Source organism: Rattus norvegicus, chromosome 4 (assembly GCF_036323735.1).
Source record: "Rattus norvegicus strain BN/NHsdMcwi chromosome 4, GRCr8, whole genome shotgun sequence".
Classification (NCBI taxonomy): domain Eukaryota; kingdom Metazoa; phylum Chordata; class Mammalia; order Rodentia; family Muridae; genus Rattus; species Rattus norvegicus.
The window spans coordinates 142,876,583-142,893,428 of record NC_086022.1 but is presented as its reverse complement, the minus strand read 5'-3'; the positions used below and the strand labels follow the sequence as shown (position 1 = coordinate 142,893,428).

General features: G+C 43.4%; 1 protein-coding gene across 4 annotated transcripts in view; it reads right to left on the bottom strand.

The window, feature by feature from the left end:
- Positions 1-16,846, bottom strand: part of Itpr1 (inositol 1,4,5-trisphosphate receptor, type 1) — a 323,105-nt gene that overhangs the window by 173,077 nt on the left and 133,182 nt on the right. For 3 of the 4 annotated variants that reach the window (XM_063285577.1, NM_001007235.2, NM_001270597.1), the window contains exons 11-13: positions 10,751-10,846; positions 9,062-9,106; positions 5,409-5,563 (exon numbers count right to left, since the gene is read on the bottom strand). In XM_063285577.1, the coding sequence (XP_063141647.1) occupies positions 5,409-5,563; positions 9,062-9,106; positions 10,751-10,846 (296 nt within the window). The remainder of the gene's footprint in view (positions 1-5,408; positions 5,564-9,061; positions 9,107-10,750; positions 10,847-16,846) is intronic. The other variant, NM_001270596.1, reaches the window with a different exon arrangement.

Here is a 16,846-nt window from a genome sequence, read left to right as displayed (position 1 = left end):
ATCAAGGATTAGTCATTATCCCTCTTGGCTCTGAAGCACTCTCTCTTATCTACTGACTATTGCAAAAATGCATTTGCTGGTATCATTGACAGATGTCCTTATACATTGCAATCTGTAATTAAAAAAAAATAGAACCCAATTTTAAAATGACTTCTAAGTTAGCACACACAGTCATATGGGACCAAGATGGCATCCCAATATTCCCTTATTGCTAAATCTTGTTTTCGTGTTCCTCCAATGGCGCTCCTGCACTGAGAGTGCTAATCTGCGGAGAATGGAATGTGATACTCTTAAGGTTACTTAATTTTCACATGATCAATGCATAAGAGACCCTATTCTCTTCTAGCTCTGAGGATGGCAGCCAAGAGCAAGAATGAAGAAAAAGATTGTCACGGTAAAGATCCAACAAGATCACACATGAACACACTGGTAGGCCACACCTGAGCTTTTATCCTCCAAGGCTGCGTGCAAGTCCTTGCCTCATTTCCGAGGCTTAGAATCAGTATTAGGACACCTGCTCACACAGAAAGGTGGCCAACAGGAAGCAGTAAGGAATGTTGAAGCAGAACACAGAGGCAGGGGCCTTAACTAGCAAACACTACCTAGCCAGCTGACTTCCTTCTCAGGATTATGGGGGATTCCAAGCTACTGGGGAACACTGGCTAACTAGTTCCTCATTCCCTCTTTGCCAAGGAATACAATAAAGAAGCTTCTCGTGGGCAAGGTGGTATTTCAAATCACGTCGTTCAGGTCTTTACTATCCCAGCAATCTTTCAGCACAGACTATAGACTATAAAGGTTACTCCCTTGTTTCCTGACCTCCAAAGATAAGTTACTAATCTCCATTTTATCACTAATTGAGGAAATGGAGAATGGTTTAAACGGCAATGTTTTTTGAGTCCTGCAGACAAGTACCTATTTACGTAATAAGTAGTCAATGAGAACAGAAAATTTGAAAACGCAATACACCCTACCTCAAAATATGTTTTAGAATATTCCAAAACAAGCCAAGAATCTAAGTGTCAGCAATAAAAATGAATAAAATCTTAGAATATAACTTTGTGGCCCTGTTTTTTTTTTTTTTTTTTTAAGGCAAGAAGCCAAAAGCTGAATCAGATTGAAAAATAAATTGAATTTGTTCAGGACACCATCAAAGAATGGAAAGATAACATGCAAGAAAACATTTGCAAATCATGGATCAGATAATATTTGGCTCCATAAAACATGTAAGTCAATAATAGAAAAGGATATATAACTCCAATATATAACAACATGAGGAACTGTATTAAAGGGTAGCAGCATTAGAAGATTGAGATCCACTGTACTAGAAAGACATCTGCACATCCATGTTCATGGCTGCTCTATTCACAGCAGCCAGGGAACAGGCCTCCACCTGAATGTCCATCCATAGAATTGATAAGGAAACTGGGGTGCTTATACATAATGGACTGTTGCTCAATGCAAAGAAAAATGAAAGCTGCAGGTAAAGGGATGGAACCATAAAAAATTATACTGAGTGAGGTAACCCAGACCCAAAAAGACATTTGCCCTCCCCCATAGGCATATCCTACCTTCAAATCTTTGGTTTTATGTGTTTAACTTGGAGCAGAGGTGGAAGGCCAGCAACTAGAAAGGGGCCGTTTTAGGGGTAAGGGAGGAGGTAGATAATGGGAGAAATGGAAACAGTGAGGTGGAAGAAGGCAGAGGAGGAAAGGCTTAGGCAGGGGAGGGAGCATGAGAGCAGATTCAGAAGATGGGGAAAGGGCAGGGCTAACCCAAAGGATAAGAACCTGAAATCCCACATGAACTCCATCCTCAACTATACCAACTTAAAGACAAAAGGAGTAAGAACAGTGCTAGCAGGACACTGAAGTGAGAGGAGGAGGGCAGTGAAGATTAAAGACTGGTGGGGATGGCAGAGAGGAAGGGGAGCCAGAGGGACGACCAGAACTCAAGATCAATGAAAAAGTCTTACAGAAACCTGCCACTTCGTAGGCTCATTTTAAAACCCAACCCTTAAAAAACAATAGTTTGATCTGAATTATCCTACATGAGAGGACAATGTTGCTTCCAGAGCCTTGGGTTATTGAATGAGCACTGCAGTACAAGGCACGGGACACCTCCCTCTGAGTTGCTGGTGAAGAAAAATCCTAGTGCAATCCAAAGCAGCACAAGTTATTGGATTGCCTTTGCTTGCCCACCATAACCACGTGGCAACAGCCCTGTTGCTGAAGGTACCACACGACCTGGCTGCAGGACACAGGGAAGTCACTCCCAAACCCACCAAGAGACATTCCTCTGATTGCCACTTTCACGGTGGCAGAGGAGGCTGTGCAGGCTGCTGAGGGAGAAAAGACAACCACGGTCTTACCCAGTGCTGGACCCTTCATGTTACATTACTAACCTGCCAGGCATGATGTGTCATTTGGGTAACAGTGGCATAATTGTTACGGGGTAACTGACCACTTTCTGATTGGAGTTGAGGCCCACTCGAAGAGAGTTTTATGTCTTGTACTGTAAACCTTGTCAAAAGCTCATTGGATGGCTAAGGATGTCATAGGCCTGGAAGTAGAATCTGTTTCTCTTATTCTGCTAAATGGTCACACTACCGACATGCCTTTCTAAATGTTCATGCTTATAGCCACAGACCCACAGTAGACGAAGGCTGCTTGACTTCTGTTTTCATCCGAGAAGTTTCTTTTTGCGGTGGGCAGAAGTCAATGGCGGGAGGCATACCTGGTCATTGTGCTCAGAATGAGAGACTGAGTGCTCAGCCTAAATCAATGACTGCAATTAATTCTGCTACACCAGGGTTCAGGGAACATAGAAAGGAGGAGCAGAAAAACTGTAAGAGCTGGAGAATGGGAAGGAGTGGTGGGAAATGCAGGCTTCTGGCCATGCATGTTGGTTACAGTATCTATGGTTACCTACACAAGGTCAATTTTGAAGGTAACTAAAATAACAGGTTACAGATCTAGAAGAACACTGTGTATACTTGTGGGGTTTTCCAGACGGACATTTGTAGCCTCCTTCAGATTCTCAAGGGGCTAACAAGCCACTAGAGCTTAACAACTAGGAATCTGACTAAATAGCGAACAAAGGCCTTCTGCCTTGTAAGGTTCTGTTCTCAATGGGAAGGGACAGGAATAGCAAAGAACACAAGTTAAGGATCCTGAATTCCAACAGCAACTACACAGGCGTGATGTTTAGTTTCTCAGTTTCCTCAGGCTGAGCAGAGAAATGGCAGGACAGGCATAATGAAGCACAAAGCCTTCAGTGAGGGGCCCCATGAAAATCTAATAAACACCAGTGAGACCTCAGCTGCCTAATACAGAGTGGAAGGGTGAGTGGACTGTCTCACTGTGAGACAACTCTGTCCCAGCCATTGACCAATACACGTTCTGCTACAGGACTCTGACTTGTGACACTCTGCTTAAAGTCTCAGTGTCTTTCTGTAAAGGGGTATATAATTCCTAGCTCACAGGGCTTCAAACAAGACAAAACTATAAATTATATAAGATGAGTCTACTATCTACTTAGCACTATGCTTCACATGTAGTTGGAACTTGATGAATAATATTGGTATTGACTGTGTTAGGAACAGATTTTTGACACGGTGTGTTGGTACGCACTTTTAATCCCAGGACTTGAAAGGCAGAGGCAGGAAGACCTATGTCAGTTCCAGGCCTGCTAGGGCTACAAACTGGGACCCTATTTCAAAATAAAGAATAAGCAATCAAACAAATAAATAAATGGCTTTGGGGACCAGTAAGATGGTTCAGTACATGAATTATGGTAGCACTAATATGTCACTCAGGGAACCCTGGAAAGATGCTTCAGTGGTCAAAAGCTCTGGCTGGGTTTGGTTCCCAGCACCCACATGGGAGCTCACAACTGTCCGTAAAGTGTATGGGCAGCTGGCGAGCACATGGCACAGCAACATACATGCAAGTGAAAAATCCATACACATCAAATTAAAATACATAATTCTACAAAACTTTTAAAAGAAAAAGAATGGCACCTGAGTTTGAGCCCTACAGCCTAGAAAAACGCTGCCCTCTGATCACCATGCTCACGGTGGCGTGCCCACCCATATGCACATATCATGCACAAAACTAAACTAGTTTAAAGATCGGCTCTTCCATTTATAGCACAATATAAAAATACATCTTTGTTTTTTGAGACAGGGTTTCTCTGTCTAGACTTGGCTGTCCTCAAACTCATCAGAGATCTACCTGCCTCTGCCTTTCAAGTGCTGAAATTAAAAGCGTGAACCACCACTGCCTGGCTATGAAAATACATTCCTGAAGTTGGGGATTTAGCTCAGTGGTAGAGCGCTTGCCTAGGAAGCGCAAGGCCCTGGGTTCGGTCCCCAGCTCCGAAAAAAGAACAAAAAAAAAAAAAAAAAAAAAAAGAAAGAAAGAAAAGAAAATATATTCCTAGGCAACAAAAGTAATAGTTAAGTTGAATAAAATACATGAGAAAGAACCTTTTCATATTTTAAATAACCTTTTAATATTTTAAATAAGCTTACTATGCATACGGTGATTTTCACTTTTTAAATTTTTTCCTTCAGTTATTTATCCAGTTAACTAAGAGATAACCTAGGTTTAGGGAAGGAGGAAAAGGTGTAAAATTACTGAACTGCTTATGGTATGGATTGTTAACCTAATCATAGCATTTGTAAATGGTGTGTGTGTGTGTGTGTGTGTGTGTGTGTGTGTGTGTGCAACTGCATGAATACAGATGTCAAAAGACAGCCTTCAGTGTCAATTGTCACCTTCCACACCTTGCTTGAGACAGCCTCTTGCTCACCATTGATATACTACTAGGCTACCTGGCTCAGAAGCTTCCAGGCACTCTCCTGTCTCTATTTCCCATCTTGTCAGAGAAGCACTGTGATTACAGAACAGGCTTTTACAGCTTTTACATTCAGCCTCACTTAGGTTATAGGGACTCAGACTGAGGTCCTTTATCTTGAAGGCCAAGCATGTGTCTCTCCCAAGCCCAAATACAATTCATTTAAAATAATAGTGAAAAATTATGTGTATGTGCACTTACATGCACTTTTGTGTTTCCTGTGCATGTAGTACCCACAGAAGCCAGAAGAGAATATCAGACCCCATAGACATGGAGTTACAGATAGTTGAGAGCCACCATATGTGCGCTGGGAACTAAACCTGGCCCTCTGTCCTATTAACCCCTGAGCCATGTCTCCAGCTTCATAAATATAGTACCTTTTACCCAACTATCAACAACTTACCATTGATGACCCATACATCACGTTAGGGTCAGTCCAACTGCTTCACTACCTTCTTCATGAGTGCTTCAAGAAAAGTCCGTGAAACACATCCAGGCCATCACGACCAGCCCAGACTCTCTTGGAATAAAGAATTTTAAAATCATACCTTGGGACAAGGCTGTCACCTCCACGTAGAGTTGTGGGGTCTAGCTCAAAGATGGAGGAGATGTCGTTGCCCTCAGGCACAGAGACCAGAGAGTACACCATTTTTTCTTGGGCATTTCTCAACCTGCTCCGAGATGCGTCCTGATCAGGGTCCACCTGAGGGCAAAAGATGTAGAGTAAGGACCTCCGCAGGTAACAGCCTCCCTTACCAGCATCAGTCCAGTCCACAGGAAGAGAAGAGAAGAAACAGTGAGTGTCAGCAGCTGGCAGGAGAAGGACAACAGTTTCAGAGTAGCCCTGCAGGGTGATCACGGCCACCTCATCCGAGGGCACTCATATGAAGTCTTCAAGCACTGAAGAGTGACAAGAGCAGAAGACTATGCAAACAGAACTGTAGTCACTGAAGATCTTCACTCCAATAGCTACATCCACACACAACTGCCGGGAAGCAGAGAAGCACTGGAGAAAACTTGGCCTATCAAACTTTTTATTTGTGGTGGTGCAATAAACAGTAATGGCCGTCCACCAAAAAAATAACGTGGATACTTCCTAGAAGAAGAAGTAAGTCTAAATCCAAGTGTCCCTTACTAACAATTCCAATTGTCAATAGGTTGTCAAGTCATTCTAGCCCTAAAGAACATATTGGTCACTGATTAAGAAGTTTGCTGCTGATGAAGCAAAAGGCCATTCATGCTACAGTGGGATTTGGTTGAAATGGAAGAAAATCCTTCACAGTAAGACCTGACTAACAATGAAGGTATCCTGGGCAACTCTAAGGACACATTTTCGTCTACATAGCAAAGCTCATATGCCAGAGGTATTAGCAAGTGGTCTTAGCCTGAATGCCTGCTAAGATAGACTCTGCAATGTCTCTTGGTGACCATGCAAACAATCCTTTTCAATGCCTGACATTCATAGTGTAACCAAATGCCCTGTACCTACTGGGAAAACACTATTTCCTCACACTTGGCTTGCTTGTCTCTAGATGAAACATCACCTCCTTCCCAAATACATAGAGGAAGATATTGAATCTTGAATAGGAAGTCACATCAAAGGCAAAGGGAAAATAAGAAAACAGCTCCACAAGAGTGGATCTAACTTCTTAGATCCGGCCTTGCATAGATTTGTTGTCTCAGCTAACAGGTGTACTAGGGAGACTGGGAGCTCGCAAGGGTTGTGGTGGTGCTTGAGTCCAAGGGTTCAAGACCTGCCCAGGAAACATACAAAGACCCTGTCTCAAAAACCAAACCACAACTAAAAATTGAATTAAGAAGTTCTCTTAGTACCTAAAACTCTGAGGCATTTTACCCTCTGTACCCTAAAATAACATCTGGAACAAAAACATTCCGTGCCTCTCTACAGGAAAGAAACCATGGACATCTGTTCTCACCAAACTCCTGTCCCCTGCGACATGTCCTACATGCCACTCTCAACACCGGGTCTGAACCAAGTGTAATTAAGAGCTTGGTTAGAGGGAGTAACAGATCAGAGATGTCAGCAGATCCAGAGGGAAACTGTGCCTTCAAGGACACTTTCTTCATCTAGCCTGGGAGCCCAGAAGCAGTCATGGTGTGCATGTGCCATCTAGTGAGAAGAAGGCACATGTGCAGTGAGCAGCAGAAAACGAGCCTCGGGTTGGCCTCTGTTCTCTCAGGCCAGGCAAGTTAGCACTGATTTCAGAAGGAGCACCACACAGCTAGTTAGGTCTGTCTCGTGATGCCAGCCTCCAGGAAAACCATAAGCAGATGAGAAGAGGATGCTGCTCACCCAGCTTTCTCACTCCCAAGCTAAACATCCAAAGAAGGGAAACAGGGTCTTCTCAAGGCTAACACTTGCCTATGGAGACCAATGCTGTGCTTCCAGTCTCTTGGATACAAGTAAGACCCTCTCTATAAACTCATTTTCCATGTGCACCCAAGGTCCAGCAACCTTGGGACCACCAGAGCAATGCCGTCTTGATCCATACTCAACCTGCTGGTATATCACTAACATGGGGAAGTGTAAGACTCAGAAAGACCACTGAGCCCAAAAGAACCTGAGATATATCTTGTGAGACCACTCATCCAGGCCTTTCCTAACTCTCGTGAAGCCAAGATCCAGTGTGCTGGATACGAGCACACTGACATCTCTACTGAGCTTGTGCAACCTGAAAATATTGCTGGTACAAAGAGAGTTACTGAGGCTCAGGGAAGGAAAATTACTTGTTCAAGATCATACAACTTGTTGGTGATCAAGTCTGGTATTTAAAGAAAGGTCTGTCTTCCTCCTTGGGTTTGCAAGTACCACACTTTATCTTACAATGAACATTGTCTTCCTTCATATACAGACCTAATGGAACAGTGCCCTCTCCCATAGTGTTCATGGTTCACTTAGACATCATGTCCCCTTCTAATGAGCGATGATTTATATTCGTGCCAAAGGTCAGACTCCGTCTATGATACCTCAGCTGGCAGTGCAAAGGCCATACATGGTAGTTTCTTCTCTGAAATAAAGACTGTCCAAGAATAAGAAATGTCAAACAAGAAAATAAAGCCAGGCCAAGGGTTCAGACCAGCAGCGAGCTGATTAGGTCTGCTCTCTAAGCTGGATTAGCTGTGGGGGACAAGCTTTCCATTTGTCTGCAGAAGTAAAGGTGACAGAAAGGCAACGGGAAGGTGGAGATGAGTCCCTGCACCCTCTGGGACAGAGAGTAGGAGATGTCCCTAGTAAAACCCTAGGAAGTCTATGTAGTCACAGCCATAAGTCCTCAGCCACAAAGGCTCAGTTTCTTTCACTGACAACCCTCTACCCAAACATAACTAGAAAGTTAAACATTAACACAAGATTTGGGGCACCTTCATTTGGACTTATCTCCGCCTTACTTCCCCTCCTTGATGTGCTATTTCAAATTTTACTAGGAAAACAAGTGTCCTCGAATCCACCATACCAACCACTGAGAACAGCTATGTACTAACTTGTCAGACAGTGATGGCCTGGCATTTTGTTTGGTTTGAATTCAGCATAACCAAGCACTCTGCAAATAGAACCATTTGTGGATATCCCATGTCCATGAAACATAACCACTGCCTTCTTCAGCCCCTACCTGGGGTATGCACACATCAATATCACTTGACCATGATTTCTCCAAAGCTAAATCCATTTGCACTAAAATTCCAAATCACATCAGAATTTAATGCCATTTTTGACTGTGTAAAAAGCAGAGTTGGAGATCAGCTACCTGACTGTGCCATTGGAGGTCATGTGTCCCAGGCCTCATGTGCTATCTCACAAGTCGAAAAGATACTACATGCTATCATTTCAAAATCTTGATGAGTCACAGGTCAAGGTCAACAACATTAAGAGACAATTGTTTGTAAGAAGTCACCTTTCATAAGAACTACCACCATCTCCCGCCCAGAAATATTCCAAGAGACATATGCACTTCTCCAACTGAGAAGTATAGACTCTTGACCGAACATACAAGAAAACCACCAAGACCATATGAAGAGATGACATTCTTCAAGAGAAGCACAGAACAAGACCTTGGTGAAGAGAACCTAAATCTTCCCCTTCCCCAACACTCGATGGCCACTTCACAATTTCTTAAGTAGGGCTCCAGATTGCTTGGCCTTATCCCTACCGGACAAAGACAAGAAGGCTCTTGCCTATACTTACTGAGGGCTGAAACTCCAGGCATTCTTCCTCAAAGTCAGGGTCTACCTGATGAAAAAGAATCATTAGGAAATTAAAACATCCATTTCTTTCTAAAGGACCAGGACCCATCTGCAGGAGGCATCAATACCCGTGGCCGTCCTTGAACAGCTAAGAACTTGTCCCTTCCCCTATTCACAGAACCAGCATGCCACAACAACACAAGTCACATTACAGTACACACAGAACAATCCACCAATCACTAGTAGACAGTTCAGCTCTGAGTATAGACAAGGAAAACACAACAAATTCACTAGGAAAGCAACAGTAAAGGCCTAAGATAAAGATAATGTCAACACAGTCATTGATAGCCCTGCTTAGGAAACCTAGAAGGAGCTACATTTACCTTAAAACATAACAGGAAAGATAGCCACCTTTAACCTTTAAACTCATAATCAAGGGTTTTTCAAAGTTGCTTAGATGGGTCTCTTCCTCTCCTAAGACTCCATTTTAAATGTCAACCTGGACTTCTTCGTGTTTGGCTCTTCAGGTACTTCAAAATCATCAGTTCATCCAAGTATCAAGACACTCCATGGGGTTTACACATTTAGAATCCAAATTCCTAGGGCCTGTGGCAGAAGCAGGACTGATTTCTACCCAAATCCTTAGAAATCCTGAGCCAGTAGTGCCAGACAACAGAGGAGTCTTTTGATGTACGACTAGAATGTGACTATGATTAGGTGGACATCTTCCATCAGGTCAGAGTAAAACTCAACAGCAGTGACACAGCAGGATGTCCCTTAATTTAATACAAATTAAAATAGAAATTCCTCTCATTCTTCAACACCTAGTCTTGGCTCAAAAAGTTTTCATAAGCTAAATACAGTAGATAAAGCACTGAGGCAGAAGGATAGAGAAATGAAAGTCAGTCTGGGCTGCAGAATAAGGCCCTGACTCAAAAAGTTAACTTGAGGGCCCAGCACATGTGTGTGGGTATGTAAGAGAGAGAGAGAGAGAGAGAGAGAGAGAGAGAGAGAGAGAGAGAGAGAGAGAGAGAGAGAGAGAGAGAGAGAGAGAGTGTGTGTGTGTGTGTGTTATGTACGTATGTATGTAGCAGCATATGCCTTTAATCCCAGCAAGTGGGGGTGGGGCAGGGGATAAATCAATCACTGTGAGTTCCAGGCCAGTCAAGCTATCTAGTAATACCTTGTCTCAAAATAATTTGTTAATGTGATTTGTGATTCTTACAAGATTGATGACACCTATGTCTCCTTGTAAAGCCCCGATGAATCAGATTTCTCTATGAAATGCTGTAGTTCTCCATGCATTTCAACACTTCTGATTTTACTTACAATGTGTGTAGTGCAGAAAGTATCAGGCCCCTGTGTTAGTCGTGGGGTTGTCAGATGACTATAAGCACAGTGGCATATAAGCAATGCAGGGGAGCTGCCCGACAAAACTACAGAAGCATCATGTTCTACCTTCCTTCTCCCTATAGCTTGGTCAGGAGCCCTGTCAAGTCCCACAGTGTGCCAGTCATTTGTAACTTCCCTTTTCTAGAGAAATGAGAGAGAAGAACATAGAAAGGTGGATGGAGAAGCCCGTGGCTGAGTGCTCCCTTGAGCTTCCAGGCATCCAGCTGCTACAAGTGAGTGAAGAATAACGATCATGGTGAGCTCACTTCCCAAGAGAAAGCCATGTGCACCTACTTACCTCTGCTGCCAAGTAATGCCCTGTAGCCAGGTGCTTGAACCGGAAGAGGCTATTCCAGTACCCAGCTCCACCCCGACATGGGTCATGCTGGACTACCTGCAAGAGCAGAGATGGTTAATGGGTGTGGAAGAATTGTCAGCCCACAATGAAATGCCACCGAACTGGAGACACCAACAAGTCACAGTCCACTAGTGGTATTACTAGGGGGTCAGCACCCTTCTATAAAGCTGCACCAAGCACCATCTCAATTTAGAGATACAGAATCATTAAAATGATGTTTCTCTATAGAAGGGAGTGTCTCCTAGTTAACAAAATGTCTGGAATAAGAACTGAAACACTATTTAAATCTCTGTCTTAATACTAATGAAGCATAAAGCTCATTTGCTTGTTGTGTATGCCTATGTGCCTTTGTGTGCACACACATGCATGCCTTCATCTTGTGCTTGCACATGTAGAAGCCAGAGGATGACTTCAGGTATCTGCTCCATTGTGCTCTCTGAACCTGGAGACTTCCGTTCGGCTGGATTGGCTGGCCAGGAGGCATCCGAGAGTCTGCCTGTCTGCCACTGCGCCAGCCCTTATGTGGAAACAGAGCTGCAAACTTGGGTCCTCATGCTGGGATGGCAAGTATTGAGCCACTTCCCTTACCCCGAATAAAAAGATTCTGAAATTCACCCACAAAATGCAAAAGTTGATAAAATAAAATTTCAGAGATCTTTCTCCTACGTGTACTTGTGTGCTCTCAAATGTAAGAGCGAGGAGAGGTGGGTAATTTACTCTGAAACTTCACTTTTCAGCTATGATAATGCACCTGACATACAGAAGGCAGTGCCACAGTGAAGGAGAAAATGGGGACGGATTATGGAACACATGTATTTGCTAGACAGGAAGTGGTGCATCTCTGTGGTCTCTTACAATAGGTGGAGTAGCCCAGTGAGAATGTATCTAAGTACTAGGTCTATGGGGTAACGGAGAAGGTCAGAGTTGGGAGGAAGACCTCTAGAGATAATGCTACACACAGAGAGTTCAGATGTTTGCATACACTTTTAACTGACTATCAAACCACCAATACCTAAAGACCCCACAAGATGGCTCAAATGATTAAGATTGGCAGAGGAATATAGTTCAGTGGCAGAGCACTTGCCTACCACACACAAAGTCCATGCTTTGTTTACACCCCAGCTACACACCCATATACACACACACACACATACACATGAATGTGCCTCACACATAAACACAGCTGGAATGTCAATACTCCCAGAGTTCCCATGGGGCTGGGAATGGTTCTGACTGACAAACCTTGCAGAGGGATCCTGTGGACCACGTTGGGCACTGACCATTAATAAGGGAGCCTCACAATATAGACTGTTCTGCCTCGACCTAGCAATGCACAAGACTAAACTGATTTACAGGAATGTGACTCCAACAAAGAAAACTGCTTTTTCCTGGGCTGGAGAGATGGCTCAGTGGTTAAGAGCACCCGACTACTCTTCCAGAGGTCCTGAGTTCAATTCCCAGCAACCACATGGTGGCTCACAACCATCTGTAAAGAGATCCGATGCCCTCTTCTGGTGTGTCTGAAGACAGCTACAGTGCACTTATATATAATAAATGAATAAATCTTTTAAAAAAAAAACTGCTTTCTCCTAAGAAGAAGAACAAATCTTACACACTCAATAAAGCTACACAGAAGAGTCCTTCAAAGAATTAACTCTTGCCTGCACTGTCAAGCAGTAAGGAGGTGATGCAGTAACTCAGTCAGATGACAGTAAATGCTCCAGCTTATGTCAAAGTCGAAAACTTCCCTGAGAAATAATGACCCATGTCATTTTGACACATACCTATACAGTCAAGAAACCTAAAGGATTCTGGCAGGATAAGCATACACATGCACATACAAGGAATACCCGAGTCAAGTTTCTGAGACACTGCAAACAAGGGAACAAAGATTTCAAAACCATCGTACTCACAGCCAAGCAGTATAAACCAGGTACTGCTCTCTAATTAGAATCCTATATGCAACAGAACTACTTTTCAGGAATGAAAGCTCCATGGAGAAACCAGCACCATGGTACACTGATGGGAAGTAACAGTGTGCAGATGCTTTGGGAGCTAGCCTGGGTACTCTTCACAGGTCCAACTTGAATCTATCACCCATGATTATAGACTCAAGACATGAAAATATTTTCACACCAATGTTCATAGTTGCATTCTTCATGGAAGCCAAAATGTAAAAATGATCCAAAAGTTCTAAAGTGATAAATAAATACAGAAAAGGCTTTACTCATATAATGCAATATTACTGGATCTAAGGGAGATAAAGCTCTCATATATGCCAACATGGATGAACTCTGAAGACAGTATCTGCAACATCTGAATGTGTATGCCCCTTCCCTCGATTCCTGTGTTCACATCTCACCCCCAAAGCTAAAGGGTCAGAGCCTTTAGAAGAGATTTACACCGTCAAGCAAAGGACCCCAGAGAGCTCCCTAACTCACTGTGCCATGCAATGACATTTAGAAATCAAGGTCCAATCTTTGGGTCACAGTGAAAGACTCCCCTGTGTAAGAGAAGCCATGCACCAAGAATTGCTTACAGGGAGCATCCGTGGAAGAATTGATGTCGTCCCAGGAGGCTGGGATGGGATGGAGGCTGGGGTGGGGATGACCAGTGACTGCTAATAGGGAAAGGGTTTCCTCAGAGATGATTTTAAAAAATGTATAGGGCCAGTAATTGCACAGCCCCACAAATCTATTAGAAATTATTGAATTGTAGCGTTTTCAGTGTGAATACACAGTGTACGGATTGCATCCCAATAAAGCTATTAATTAAAAGAAGGAAAAAAACCTTTTTAGATGACAGTAAAACTAAGTTATTTCCACACAAATGAGAATACAATTTGTCCATGGCAGACCAGAACTATAATAAACATGGGAAGTTCTTCTGAAGAATGAAATCCTCTGTGCAAACTTGGATCTCTATGAAGTAACACAGAGTTTAGGATGTAACTGTGCAAGCAAACACGGAAGATCCTATCAGTGTGGCTTAGAAACACACAACTTCTTCCTTGGGTGTCCAGAGTTCCGGCATCTCTGAGCCACACCATGCAAAGGGTTCCAATACACAGCTTGTAGGTTACAAGGGCATACAATGCTTATATGAAGATCTAACGGCTACTGGCTACAAACCCCTGGGAGCAAGACATATAATAAAGGGAACTGAGGTTTATGGCCCATGTAGAGACAAAAATATATGAGCACAATAACACAAAGAATAGAGGAGAGGAAACTACTGTAGCACATTGCCAACACATCATGTTAACTAAAGCTGGTGGCTATGCTAATACGTAAGAACCTCAAGAGCTCTTCTGATTTTTCCTTGAATTTTTATTTTATGTGCATGGGTGTTTTCGCCTGGTTTTGTATCTGTGCACTGTGTGCATGCAAAGCCCATGGGGGCCAGAAGCAGACTTCTGATGCCCTGTGACTGGCATTACAGACAGTTGCTATCTGCCTTGTGGGTGCTAAGAATTAAGCTTTGGTTCTCTATAAGAGCGGCTAGTGCTCTTCTCTCTAGCACCCCTAAATCTAGTGTTTTAAATCCATAAAAACACATGGTCCTGTTTTCCTTTTCTTTTATTTTGAAAGAACAGTTAAGTTTCCCAGTAAAGCAGAAACTTTTAAACAATTTAAAGAAACACTAAACATTTTCATAGGAAATTCAGAAGAGACAACAAGAACAAACAAACAAACAAACTGGCAGGAGAGAGATTTTAATAAAGCAAGAAATTGATAGCTGGTTGTCCTCGGAGCAAAAAAGTTCCCTCAAAGGCAACTTTCAAGTTAAATCCCCTCAGAAAGTCATCATCTTTTATTAATCTCAATCAACTTTGAATGAGGAGGGCTTGGCAAATGGCTTTAAGACACTGGAGTCAAGACGCCCTGACTTCTGTAGGCTTACATGTTTTAACCATGTCCCAGCAGAGTGAGAATCTGTTTATGAAGTGCCAACTATATAAAACTATCCTGTCCAGTGAAAAATGGCTCAACGGAAGTAGTTAAGCCAGGAGACAGTCTGCATTTCCTCTACTTCCTACATGTTTGGTTTTTCCTTACTTTGTATTTCCCACTTCTAGTTATCCTGGGAGACTGCTACTGCCCTGTTTCCTTCTCTTGCTTCCTTCTTGCTTCTCTCCCCCTCCTGACTTCCTCTTCCTATATCCTCTCTGCTTCCTGCCCCCACTGCCTGACTTCCTCTTCTTGTATCCTCTCTGCTTCCCTTTCCCACTCCCTGACTTCCTCTTCCTGTATCCTCTTTGCTTCCCTCTCCCACTGCCTGATTTCCTCTTCCTGTATCCTCTCTGCTTCCTCTACCCACTTTCTTCTTAGACACTATTTTGAATACAAAAGGAAGAACAAACACAAATTAGGGTTTGTGAACAAGGAGCATGTCAGTGACCAAAGACAAAATTCTAGTTCTCAGGGAACTCCCTAAATGGAACAAGCTAAACGGACTGACTGGCCCTAAAGACATATGAATGGCCAAAGAAGAAATGCTACAGATACTGGAGAGGAAGAAGCAGAGAACTGATGGAGAAGCTAACAAAAGAAGAAAAAGCAAACAACTGCAGGAACTCATCCATGCAGTGCTGGGATGAGCCTATTTCTTCATCCAGGTAAAAGACAAAGGAGATTTTAAGTGGGCAAAGCTTTTGAGCAGATATTATACCAGAAAAGCTTCACAAATAAAACATGAGTACAAAGGAAATTAGCAGCATCACAAGGGAGGGCATAGGTCGCTAGGAGCACCATCTTCATATCTACTTCAGTGGCCACCATGGAGAAGGACGACCATATTAAATGCTCCTGGGGAGACTTTGAAAATATCCCCTCCACTTCAGAAGAGAGTTGGGCAACTTCATTCTTCTCTGTTTCCTTTTTGTTTTGTTTTGGGTCAGGGTGTCTATAGATAGAGTAGCTTGATCCTGAACTCGTGGTAATCCTTCTGCCTTGGCTCCCAAATGCCGAAATTAGCAACATGTCATCACACCTGGATTTGGATGGGCAATTTCTTATAATGTTAATCCTATACCCAATAAAGGCTTCGGTTATCCCACTGTTACGTATCTGTTAAGCTTATGTCTAAGCACAAGTGTCCCTGAAGCTTTACCCACAACCGCTCCAAATTAGAAACAGCTCAAATGCCATCAACAAGCGGCAAATTCATAGACTGCATAGGACGTGAACAAAACAACACCATGAGGCAAGACAAAGAAACATACTGTCTGACACACACAACAACACAGATAAGGCTGCCTAGGCCGAAGGCTGCTCCGTGCCATTCAAGGAAGAGGCTGGCCACCTATCAGAGGTCACCTAACCAGGAGAAAACAGGAAGTACTCAGGAACATGCTGGAGCACTTCTTAAGGGCTACTATTCTTCTGGTTCTTGATCTAGGTGCTGGTTCTTGGCTGAGTGGAATGTAGAGAAACACACAACTCTGTGTTTCTGACTTGGGCATTCTGCCATGTTTGCCAAGGGGAGAAGGTGGGAGAAGTGGCAAAGGTAACAAGTAGAGAGAGAAATGCACGCCACTCAATGGGGGACAGTGGAGAGGACAGCCCTGCCCTCCTTCATGCTCTCAGAATCCTTATAGTCAAACCCTCCTATCGGCTTCTTCCTTGGTCTTGCAAGCCTATTCCTCAGGACAGAATCATTGCTTTCTGGACACAGCACACTGACTGTGCCAACTTGTTACCCAAAACACCTTTCCAGACGTTGCCCCTGCCTGTGAGGGACATTCCTCATGCCCTGCAGCCTTGGCAGGTGCGACTTGAGGCTCTGGTCTCCAGTGTGGTCATTTTCCAAGTCTTTCCCTTATACTACAGAAACTCCCTCGTCTCTCCCTCCCAAAATGCAGATCATCTAGGAAACAGTCCAGTGCTAACTCTTCAATCTTTGAAGCTCTTTCTTGACAGTTTTGTACTTGTATCTAATACCTTCTCTTTACTCGTTCCAGCCGGCTCTCTAATCTCCGCATCTTCATTATCAACCTTTACCCTTTCTCTCTGCCTTCCGCCTTCCCACATCATA